The sequence below is a fragment of the Lynx canadensis genome, chromosome A2 (genome assembly GCF_007474595.2).
Source record: "Lynx canadensis isolate LIC74 chromosome A2, mLynCan4.pri.v2, whole genome shotgun sequence".
Lineage (NCBI taxonomy): Eukaryota > Metazoa > Chordata > Mammalia > Carnivora > Felidae > Lynx > Lynx canadensis.
Genome location: NC_044304.2, coordinates 13,945,926 through 13,957,705, shown reverse-complemented (window position 1 = coordinate 13,957,705; position 11,780 = coordinate 13,945,926). Strand labels below are relative to the sequence as shown.

Below are 11,780 nucleotides of genomic sequence, written 5' to 3'. Positions count from 1 at the left end.
CTGACCCCGCCCAGCCCCAGACGTCTGTCCTGGCCCCTCCAGGGACCTCGGCCCCGCCCCCCCCAGCCTGCCGGTCGGGGGAGTCAGGAGGCCCCTGAGCATTCGTCCGGCCGCCGCCAGCGAGGAAGATGCCATCGCCGTGCCGCCGTCCTGGCCGCCGCGTCCTTTTCCTCCTCCTGGCCCTGATGCTGCCCTCGCCGCCCCTAGCCCGCGCCCCAGCGCCGCCGGGCCCCGCCGCCACCCTGCTCCAGGCTCTCGGGCTGCCTGACGCGCACCGGGGCGCACCCACGCCCCGGCCCGTACCCCCCGTCATGTGGCGCCTCTTCCGCCACCGGGACCCCCAGGAGGCCAGGGTGGGCCCTCGGCGGACGCCCCAGGGAACCACCCTGAGACCGTGCCACATGGAGGAACTGGGGGTCGCCGGAAACATCGTGCGCCACATCTCGGACCGCGGTAAGTGGGGCCTGCGTTGGGGGCGTGTGTCCGGGAGGCCGAGACTCCTCTGTGCGCCCTGCCACGAGCCTCCAGCGCCGCGTGGGGGAGGCCAGAGCACCGCCGAGTGTCCCCACTCGTCCGGTCCAGCCCACGAGCAATCTGGGCCTCCTCACTCCATCCGCTCTTCCCCCGTGGACACCTGCGGGCACCGGTTGGAGTTGTCCCAAGGCCAGGCTCCCTTGCACCCGGCAAGGCCCCCAGCTTGCAGCCGAAGCCCTGCCCCCACCTCCCCCACCCCCCCCCCACCCCCGCTGCTTCACACCATTTGATGCCTTTCCCGGAGATCCCACCTCTCCAGCATCGCTTCCCCACGAGCCCCCAGGCATCCGTTCGTCTCTTCCCCTGCTTGGGGTTGGCGGGCAGGCTGCCCTGCGCTGGGCAGGACTTCTTCCTTGCAAACGATGCCCTGCCCCCACTCCATCGCCACCCCCCCCCGCCCCCGCGCCACTTCACACCATTTGACACCGCCTTTAGAAGGCAGTTTGGCGCCCCTCTTCCCCAGGCGCTCACCTTTCCCCCACCCGCAGAGACACCGCCCCCCCCCCCCCAGACCCCCTGAGGGCAGGCAGGGCAGGGCGCTGGGGTGCAGCGCGAGCCGAGCTCTCTCCCTGCCATCCCAGGTGCGCCCACCCGGCCCCCGGAGCCCGCCTGGGCTTCGGGGCAGTGCCCTGAGTGGACCGTCGTCTTCGATTTGTCAGCCGTGGAACCTGCCGAGCGTCCGAGCAGGGCCCGCCTGGAGATGCGCTTTGCGGCGGCGGCCGCGGAGGAGCCGGCCGGCTGGGAGCTGAGCGTGACTCAGGCGGCCGAAGGCGCGGTCGCTGGGCCCGTGCTGCTCCGCCAGGTGGTGCCCACCCTGACGGTCCCGGTGCGCGCCGAGCTGCTGGGCGCCGCCTGGGCCCACAATGCCTCGGCGCCTCGCAGCCTCCGCCTGGCGCTGGCGCTGCGCCCCCGGGCCCCCGCCGCCTGCGCGCACCTGGCCGAGGCCTCGCTGCTGCTGGTGACGCTTGACCCGCGCCTGTGCCACCCACTGGCCCGGCCGCGGCGCGAAGCCGAGCCCTCAGTGGGCGGCAGCCCTGGAGGCGCGTGTCGCACGAGGCGGCTCTACGTGAGCTTCCGCGAGGTGGGCTGGCACCGATGGGTCATTGCGCCGCGCGGCTTCCTGGCCAACTACTGCCAGGGCCAGTGCTCGCTGCCCGCAGCGCTGTCCGGACCCGGGGGGACGCCCCCGCTCAACCACGCCGTGCTGCGCGCGCTCATGCACGCGGCCGCCCCCGGTGCCGCCGGTCTGCCCTGCTGCGTGCCTGCGCGTCTGTCGCCCATCTCTGTGCTCTTCTTTGACAACAGCGACAATGTGGTACTGCGGCACTACGAGGACATGGTGGTGGATGAGTGTGGCTGTCGCTGACGGAGCCAGGCAGGGGCCCAACAATAAACACTGCGTGGTCCGCTTCCCTGTCTCCGGTCTGGTCACCTGAGGGCGGGAAAGGAAGCAGCCACATCCATCACCACCCACTGCCAGGGCTTGGGAGTGTCCCACAGTGATGCTACCTGCCCAGCCCTCCTAGAACTGGGTTCCTAGAACCCCATCTCTAGGTGGCCTGACATCTAACATGCCTAAGAGCCTGGGAACTGCCCACTGCACCGAGGTCACCCCCTAGTCCCTGCTGTGCACATCGGGCCATTCTCAGCTTTGCCATCCAGGTGACCCCAAGGCTCCCAACCAGCCAGGTCCCCAGACCAAGTGCTCTGCCGTCTCCCTGCAGTTGATCTGTCCCGGTGTGTACACAAGAGCTGTTAATTAAGATTTTATTGGTGACAATAGAGCTTAAAACAAATTGACCAGAAATCAAAAGTTACATTGCCTTGGTACATATGCTCCTTGATTTGGAAAACTCAGAATTAACTGCTGCTATGAAGGTGAAGAACAAAGCAAACAGCACAAAGCAGAGGCAAGGCATTCCAAGGGAACAGAACAGGGCAGGTAGGTGGGTGGGTGGGTGGGCGGGTGGGTGGGCGGGTGGGTGGGCACAGGTGTTGCCCACGGGGTGTGTCGCACAAGGGGTCATAGCGGAAACCTATCCAAACTCTATGCCTCTATGTGGCCTATCAAAAGAAGGGGGAAACCGAAAGCCCTACAGCAATGGTAATAAATAAGAGGCCTTGCCAGAAGGAAGGTGGCCTGTGTGTCCCCGTCTCCCACGTACAAGCTGGAATCTGGAGGCTTTGAGATCAGGGCCAGTGTTCGCCTCACAGGGACGGGGAAGCTGGGGGGGGGGGGGGGCAGGGTCACCAGGGCCTGGATAGGCAGGGAATGGTCCCCAAATTGGTGGTTGCCAGGGAGACAGTACTACCCCACCGTGGTGCGCAAGGAGCTGGGGGTGGCTCTCCCAGCTACAGTAACTTCTTGTGTTGTGGCCCAAGCCCCTTCGGCACAGAACCAACCTATTTCTGATACATGCTCCTTTCCCCCCCAAAAAGCAGAAATCACTCCACCCTATCACACCTGTGCCCACAGGTAGAGGGGCTCCCAACTCGGAGGGTGGGGTAGAAAACAAGGTGAGTGGGGCACTCAGCGTGTCTAACCAGCCACGGGGACCGTGGGTGCCTCCCTGGGGATGGGTCCTCTTGGCTGCTGCTGTCTTCCATCAAATCCTCAGGAAGGACCCTAGGGAAGAAGCCACTGGCCAGAGAATAGCCACCTCCCCACCCTCTGGCCTCACAGCCAGTCCTGCCCAAGGCTCCTCCCAGGGTGGGTGGCTGGGGCACAAGTCCACCGCGTGTAGGAAGCACTTTGCTTCTCAGAGTCCAGCGGAGACTGGGGCTGCCTGGCCCGGGACGAGACGGTGCTCTCTCACCGCCCTGACGTGCAGGGAGAAGCCGCTGGAAGCTAAAACTGAAAACAAAAATCCTCCTCGCGATCCCGTCACAGGTGTTGATCCTAATCTTGAGATGTGTTGGCTTGTTTAAACTTCGTTCCTGGAAGCTTCTCACATCTTCCAGGTCCACCACTAAGATTTGAGAGACAAACTCAGGAAAGTATGTTTTTCAGTACTCCTTTGAAAGAATCTTTAAAAAACAAACAGAAAAACCCAAAACACCGTGTTTTCTTTAAATGAAACCCTCTTAGAACACAGGCAGCGTGACCAGGGCAGTTTCAGAGCTGGTGTGGACAGAACCCACACCTCCTCGGGGCTCTGCCGGCATGGCTGCCCCGGCAAGGAGCCTGCTCGGCACAGAAATGCGAAGTTTTTCCTGCTAAAACGTAGTCCCCTTTCAATAAAACAGAAACAGAAAGAAAAGAACAGAGGAAAGGGCTACTCTGAGATGAGGGTCTTCCTCCCTCCGCCCTGGTCGCAGACCCAGGTGTGGACGCGGCGAGCGCTGGGCCTCCTTGGCGAGCGGGGCTGGCAGGGCTCGCTGGCGGGCGGTCCTCCGTGGCCGCCCGCCTCCCGCTCTCCCTTCTCCTTCTCCTCGCCGCCGCGGGCCAGCAGTGGGCGCTCGCTCTGTCTCGGGCTCCTCTCTCCCTCGGGTGCTCCTCTCCCTCTCCTGTTGCTCACAGTGGTGCTTCAGTTTTAGCAGTGGAAAACAGGTATCCATTTATTTTTATTTTTTATTACCCAGAATAAGATGCTGATGGACTAAGCCACATAGCTTAGCTCTTCCGCTGCCACCTGTGGGGAGGGAGGAAGGCAAGGGGCCATGAGAGAAGGCAGAGCCCCACACAGCTGGGCAGCTAGAAGGTGCGGGGCTCTTCCCCCCACTTCCCTTTGCACCCGTGAAATGGAACCTCAGAAGCTGGGTGCCCAGGCTAGTGACTCCCCACCCAGAGAGAAGGAAGCCGAGAGTTTAAGGGGCCTCCTCTGTCAGCGGCACCAGCACCCCACCTCCCCAGCACACGCACGGATAGGGGACCAGGCCCATGCTCGCCCAGCTCTGGTCACGCCACAGTCAGGGGAACCATATGACAGGGCTTTCAAGGAACCTGGAAGGCCCTCCTGCAGAGGTACCCCTCCGCCAGGACTCCCACATCCAGCCCTTCCTCGCTGAGTTCGAGGACTCTCTCAGGAGGGATTATGATGCAGAGAGGTGTGTATGAAGCTCCCATCCTCCCACTGCCATGAGCAGATGTACAGGGAGTGAAAATGACAGTTCAAAGGACAAGCTGGCCTCTGGGGTCTTGAGAGCCCTCCCACACATTTCCCAAATCTCCCATCAAATCCAGTTACTGGTGACGACCTCCTGCAGGGATCAGCTTGCCTTCTAGTACTGGGACAGCCCTGTCACTCCGCCGTGCTGGTACGCCCGCTCCCCTTGGTACGTGGAGTCTTGCGACAGCGCCACATCAATCTGTGACTTAAACTCATCACCAAGGTAACTGTCCTGAAAAACAAAGTTGGGGAAATAAGCACCCGAGCAGAGGATGTGCTAAAATCCTTGCAGCCTCAAGAACCTGCTCCATGTCTAGCCCCTCACCAGCCCCAGAGAAGGATCTGGGCAACTCCTCACCAGCCCCAGAGAAGGATCTGGGCAACTCCTCACCAGCCCCAGAGAAGGATCTGGGCAACTCCTCACCAGCCCCAGAGAAGGATCTGGGCAACTCGCTTCTGAAGCCTAAGCAGCACAGGACCCACACTGGTTACCTTTTCACAGAACACAGGTAACCCAGACCACCGCTTAAGACAAGATCGGAGAGGTAATGTTCCAGACCCCACAGTACCCCCTGCCAAGGGTAGGATACGTAGGCGGCCATCCTTCTGAGAGGCGTGCTCAGGCCGCCTGGGGGGAGCGTGTGAGGTCTGCACATGGGGAGGGCTCCTTCCGACTGTCCTGACTTCTCTGCTGCTGGCTCACCTGGGACAGCTCGGGCTGGGAGAGGCCGGGCTGGCTCATCTGGGAGGGCTGGCTCATGGAGATGTAGCCCTGTGTCAGGGCGCCCTGGGAGAAGGGCTGTGATGCCACATCCTGGCTGGCCTGGCTGTTGGGGAGATTCGTCTGGCTGGGTCCAGGGAGCCCAAAGCGGTTCTTCTGGCGCCCCCCACGACCAGTCTTGCCTTTTGGGGTACCCCGGCCTGAAAGACAGCAGTCCAGGGTTCCTTGAAGGACGTCTGCACCTGACAGACCGGCCCAACCGCTCAAAGCCCAGATGTGAACAAACTCCGACACCAATGCGCTTTGTCCTCGGTGCTGCTGCCTGGCGCGCTCACCTGCGGCTGGCCCGTTGGCTTGTCCAAAATACCCTGGTGGTGGCATGGGCGGCATGACCAGGTTGAAAGGGATGGGAATGTTCATGGCAGCCACGTGGCTGGGTCCCGCACTGATCATGCCAATCTGGTCGTGGGTCTGGAAGTACATGTTTGAGGGCCGGCCTGCAAGACACAAGGTAGACAGCAGGTGTCACTTGCCATATCCAAAAGAGCCTATTGCCTGGCCCCCAAATGGCAGTCGGAATGGTCGGAATGTCCGTCTTGTCCTGTCACTGCTCTGACTGCCACAGCGTTTCTTCGTGCAGTCCTGTAACGAGGCCACCTGATACAGAATCTCACAACTCAACCCCCACTCTCGATAGCCTCCCTGGGGATAGCCTCCCTGGGGCTGGCTCCTGGGAACAAGCTTTTCTCTCACGGGATTTGGAGAATCAATGGCCTACAAGCATCCAAACTACACTTCATTTCCAACTGGGGGGAAAAAAAGAGAGTCCTTTGTAGGGCAAACTTTTTATTCGTATTACACGCACCCCCGTCTCCACCACTCCACCGAAAACAAGAAAACACCTGAGCTGACAGACTAGTGGATCCTACGAAGGCAAAGGCCCACCGGTACCCCCAAGGCTAGGGATGTCCCAATCTGCACAGAGCTGCCCTAGGGGCTGGGGAGCCAAAGTGAGCTGCTGAGGCACGAGAGTGTGCCCTTCTGGTCTGCCCCCAAGGGTCGAGAGCCTCAGCTGGGCCCACAGTGCGCTCAAGGACGAAGGATGGGCCCAGAGTACCCTCAACTACACGACAACTCACTGGATGTGCCAATGAGATTTGTCACCTGAACCCAGCAAGCAGAGTAACAGGCAAGCGAGGAAAGGGGGCTCGCCCACTTCACACAAGACCAGCTGCTAGGGCATACCTGGCCCCAGGATGGCCAGTGAGTACATGAGGGGACGAGGCTCAATGTAAAATGCGGGCATGTGGCCCCAAGCACCTGGGCGAGGCTGTCACCTTCTGTAGAGACTGGTGCAGGGAAGCGTCCCAGGAAGCAGGGACCTGGGGAATGAATGGGAACGATCTAGACACTGGCTCCAGCAAGAGGAGGTACTCCATGCAGCAAGAGTTAAGGCTCAGCCTTAGGACACAGAGACCCCACACAGGAGAGCAGTCTGAGAAAACAAGCAGAAACTTGGGGAAGGCAGTGAAACCAGAACCAAGACCGTGGGGGGCCTGGAGGCGCTGCAGGAGTGCCCCTCCTGCTGAGAAGGTGAGCAAACGGCCGGGTGGGTGGGGAGCGCTGCGGCCTGCGGCACGGGAGCAAACGGGCAGCGCTACAGTGTTTGCCTGGAGACCTCGACAAGGCAGAGCTATGGTATTTAAAAAACATTTTGTATTTAGAAACTGACAAAGACCAATTCTTTGATTTCAGGCAAGGGAAAGCAAGGAGGAACTCTCTTCATCAGGCAGGTTTCTGTGGACTGAGGTTTGGGAGATCACCCCAGGAGTGACCGAGCCAAAAGGTGCAGGCGTGGGAATGATCAACATCCACAGGGCAGTGTGGTCCCCCCCACAGAGCAGACTCACCCTGGCTGCTCCGATCATAGACTGATCCTGGGATAATGGCCTCCCGAGCATCATACATTGCTGTTGTCATGAAGCGAGCTCCCTGCAAAGGGTTTAGATAGGTGAGGAATTTATCACCTTGACACAAGGAAGAACTTTCTAAAGATGTGATGGCTTGGCCACCTTCCAGTCCATGACTAGGCCAACGCTGAGGCTTGCTGGGCCTTGCCCACCCCTCCTCCACAGACCTGGCCTTTGGTGCTGAATGTTTGTCTCCAGGCTTCACATCAAGCAGCATCACCGCTTCTAAGTCCCCCCAGAGCACCCCGGCTTCACAAGGTTTCCTAACTGCCTGTGTTCAACTCCTAGGCGCCACCCATGACTTTGCATCCCTAAAGGCCATGTCCAAAAAGGCCTAAGAATGCTTGTGAGACCTGGGCCGGGAGAGCTCTGGGGCAAAGGCCAGCGTGATCACTCCAGCACACACACACACGTGTGTTCGCCCTCGGCTCACACCTACTACAGGTCATACCTGCCACTGCCCATTACCATGTGCCAGGACACCGGCCTAGGGAGAAGGGGGTTCTTGGCACAGTCTTCCTCCACACCTTTCTGGCCACCCACAGCCAGTGCTCACCGGGTTGATGGTGTTGACCAGCTTCCTGGGCTTGCTGAACTGCATGAGGCTCTCCCGAAGGTTGTTCAAGGGCCCCTCCACCAGCACCTTCTGCTCCTTGTAGTAGTTCAGCAGGTGGTTCCAGAGTGGCTGCTTGGACAAGGCCTTTGGGTTGCCCACGATAATGACCCCATACCTGCAAGGTGTGGGCGCAAGAACGCGGTGTTTAGGGTTCTGCACGGTGAGCAGAACACCACGAAGAACAGTGTGAGGAGAGACTGAACAAACTCAAAATCCACATCCAAGGTGAGAGGAGCCCAAGCCCAGGCCGCTCTCCTCTCATCCCACCCACTAAATCCCTCCCCAGACGCCTGGCCTGCCTGTGACAGTGCCCAACGTGAGGCCTGGGGATGGACAGGTAGGTTGCTGGTCATGGTGACCTGGCAATGGAGCCCACCCTGCAAGCTGCCAACAGTGCACTGGACAGATCTGCAGGCAGTTTCTAAGGAATCCAGATGTCAAAACACAACAATGAGCAGATGAGTTCACAGACGAGTCTCTCTGCAGCCACGAGTCGGCCTCCTGGGAAGTTACCAGCAGTCTCAGCAGGCTCTGTGGCCTCAGGAACCCTGACAAGCTGGGGCATGGAACTCAATTCTGGCAGATGCTCACCCTCACCTAGCCGTGTCAAGACCCCCAAGTTGAACTTGGACCCCCACTGTTGGCCACCAAACGAGAGCACCTTAGAAGGGGGGGGGGGTAACAGACAAAAACCAAGATACCCTGACAGGGGAAGGAACCAATGTATGAGGGCAGCTATGGTCTGGTTTTACTCAAGGGTGACACAGGAGGCCACCTAATTCTCTGGGTGCCCTCTGCTATCATCATTGTTTCAAAAAAGGTTATACTCCAGGACCAAAAGATTAGATTTCATGGATTAAAAGTCTCTACAGGGACACAACCCATGCTACTGCGTTTTGATCTTAGGTCAAAAGGGCCGAGATGACACGTCCCACAAAACTGAGGCCACAGAAACCCAACAGGACAATAAACAAAAGTGTCTTGCAGGGAGGCATTCTTTCTAGATTGCTGCTTGTGAGTGCTCTGACCTTGGGCTGCTGAAGTCCCACCCCGCCCTGTAAGGGTGTGATGCGAGGACTAATCACAGGAAGAGGACGACCAGGCAAGGATCAGCTCTCGGGTGGACCCTCCCAGCTCCAGATTCCAAGGGAAAAGTCCCTCTGAAGAACTCCCATGGCAGGAACGAGGCACGCGACCACTGGCAAGGTCCAAGGGGACTTAGTCCTCCATACCTTGCTCTGGTCAGAGCCACATTAAGCCGCCTGGGGTCGTTTAAAAACCCAATGCCTTGGTGCTCGTTGGCTCGCACACAGGAAAGAATGATGAAGTCCTTCTCTCGTCCCTGGAACGCATCCACACTGGCAATCTCCACCTCCTACAAGGGACACATGGTCATAGTCAGTTGGCTGCCTTCAAGGACCCTCAGACTGTGTGAACTGTGTTGAGACGCACCGTCCCATCCCACCAGTAAGCCTGGGACCCAAAGCCTGCAGAGCCCCCTGCTCAGTGCACCTCTGGGGAGCGAGGAGGGGGCCCCTTTGGCTACGCCTGCTCCCACTGGGCCTTCCCAGTCCCCAGCCCCACTCTCCTAGCCTTCCTGTGTTCTGGTTGTCTTTTTAACCTTGGCAATTTGTTTCCCAACAATAAAAGCATACATGCCTATCACAAAAAACGTTAGACTGTACCCAAGTTAACAGAAGAGAGACCGCTGGTCTTACTTTGCATTTTAGTTCACTTCCACACAGAGAAATAATTATCTTGTCCTGTATTCTGGAGGTTTTATCCAGGAGCTGACACAACAGCGAACAGCGTTTTCACGACTATGTAATATCCACTGTAAGGCTAATGCTAACAACTACACTATAGTGTTCAACCTGGGATTATTTTAAGTTTTGCTCTGAAAACTATCCTGAGAATAACCTGAGGGAACCTGGCGCCTTCACAAAACTACGCCAGTTCACACTCCCGGGCCAGGAGATCCGGTCAAGGTCAGCTCCTATGTGGGGACCCAACAGGCCCGATCAAGTGTGCACCTGGTAGAGCTTGGTGTGCAAGGAGCCGCTGAACTGCATGTACTGCACCAGGTAGGAGCGCTGGCCCTCATAGGGCGTGATGATGCCGATCTGGTCAGGCTTGGCACCCGCCTTTAGCAGCTTCGTGGTGATCTTCTCCACGTTTGCAGCTTCCGTCCTACGAAAATTAGCCTTTCAGTTCCTGGGCTGTACCGGTGGGCTCCTGAGGCTGTGGGAGGTATGGGGACAAGTCCCACCTCCAGGGTGGCCCTGTGAAGGCCCTGTCCGGTGCACATCATTTACCAAGGGAGTCACAAGGGGAGAGAAAAGGCTACACGTGGGCTTAGAAATATTTGCTCAACAGGGGTGCCTGGGTGGCTCGGTCAAGCACCCGACTCTTGATTTCCGCCCAGGTCATGATCTCAGTTTGTGGGATCGAGCCCCTTGTAGGGCTCTGCGTGAAAAGTGCAGAGCCTGCTTGGGATTCTTTCTCTCCTCTCTCTCTGCCCCTCCCCTGTTTGTGCACACTCTCTTTCAAAATAAACAGATGTTAAAAAATGAAATTACACTTGATCTTAGCCAAAAGGCCGAGAGATGATAAAAAATAAAATTATACAATTCTTTAAAAGAAAGAAAGGAAGATCTGCTCAATAGAAAAAATACATACTGAAAGTGCAAGATGGAAGTAAGATGTTGGTGTAGGTGTCCAAACAGAAGGAGGACAAGGAGGGCAAGGGCAAGTTTTAGCACTGTGTTAAGAAATGAACACATTAGCAAGTGGTGAGTGGCCACGTGCCAAGCTACTAACGAAGCTTGTAAACGCCACAGCTGAGTCTGCTTACCTGTTAAGGTAGGAGGTGCCTGAGCTGGCGATCTCCTCTTGGCCCTGGGTCACGTAGAAGAACATTGGCTTATCAGGCTGGGGCCACTGGAAGTCAAACCCCTTCTTCACTCGATCCGCTGCCACCAGGGAGGGAAGAGGCAACACTTCACATTAGAGAAAAAAGCCACAGCCAATCTGGACTGAGCACAAATGGAGCAACGCAGAGACTGTGACAGCACAGTCAGAGGTACATGATGGAGCAGGAAGCAGCAGCCCCGGGCAGGAGCTCCTGGTCCGTGGGACCCTGGGGAGGCCATCAGAGTGGGTCGGGTCCACTGCCCCCAAACACCCAGGATGCAGCAAAGCCATGCGTACCAACACCCAGCTGCCTGATGCACAAAGCCAGCTTACCCACTGAACAGATCTCACTGGTTGGTGCTTTCTGGGGCCTGTTTAAGAAACCTCTGCCTACTTCAGGGCCACAGAAATATTATTTTCATCTGGAAGCTTCACTGCAGTGCCTTAAAGGATTCATAAGCCCCTACAATGGGCCTCTGTGGATGACACGGTCGAGTCCACCTCATCCCGTCACAGACCAAGGTCTATGATGGGTGAGTCTGCCTCCGGACTCTGCCTTGGGCGCTATGTCCACAGTATCCTGGCAACTGCAGTTCTGTAGTAGCTTGTGACATCTGATAGTGTAAGCCAGCGCCTTCACTGTAATCTTCACGTTCACCTTGGCCATTCTGGGTCCTAAACATTTCCTTTTAATCTTAAAAACTGGCTTGTCCATTCATATACCCCACCCATCCCTTTGGGAACTTTGGAGCTGCATCTAGTCAACAGATCAGCATGAGAAAAATGTTACTTTTGCATCCAAACAGCCTAAGATCAATGACCCCCTTTGTGTCAAGCTGAGAAAGAGACCACATCCATCTTTATCATTCTAGCAAGGGCAGGAGCCAACTGGCTAGCTTGGTGGCTCATTAGCCCAG

The 11,780-nt window shown here is 57.8% G+C and overlaps 2 protein-coding genes across 3 annotated transcripts in view; one reads left to right on the top strand and one right to left on the bottom strand.

Annotated features, from left to right (window-relative positions):
* The first annotated feature begins 128 nt into the window (after positions 1–128).
* GDF1 (growth differentiation factor 1) lies at positions 129–1,945 on the top strand. Its single transcript, XM_030304952.1, has 2 exons — positions 129–453; positions 1,116–1,945. The coding sequence occupies exons 1-2, from the start codon at positions 129–131 to the stop codon at positions 1,898–1,900; spliced, it is 1,110 nt and encodes a 369-aa protein (XP_030160812.1). The 3' UTR covers positions 1,901–1,945.
* Positions 1,946–2,285: 340 nt separating this feature from the next.
* UPF1 (UPF1 RNA helicase and ATPase) overlaps positions 2,286–11,780 on the bottom strand; it is a 37,153-nt gene continuing 27,658 nt past the window's right edge. For both annotated transcript variants that reach the window (XM_030304930.1, XM_030304938.1), the window contains exons 16-24: positions 10,805–10,922; positions 9,984–10,140; positions 9,183–9,325; positions 7,891–8,065; positions 7,275–7,356; positions 5,700–5,861; positions 5,347–5,564; positions 4,753–4,875; positions 2,286–4,166 (exon numbers count right to left, since the gene is read on the bottom strand). In XM_030304930.1, the coding sequence (XP_030160790.1) occupies positions 4,756–4,875; positions 5,347–5,564; positions 5,700–5,861; positions 7,275–7,356; positions 7,891–8,065; positions 9,183–9,325; positions 9,984–10,140; positions 10,805–10,922 (1,175 nt within the window). In that variant the 3' untranslated portion in view covers positions 2,286–4,166; positions 4,753–4,755. The remainder of the gene's footprint in view (positions 4,167–4,752; positions 4,876–5,346; positions 5,565–5,699; positions 5,862–7,274; positions 7,357–7,890; positions 8,066–9,182; positions 9,326–9,983; positions 10,141–10,804; positions 10,923–11,780) is intronic.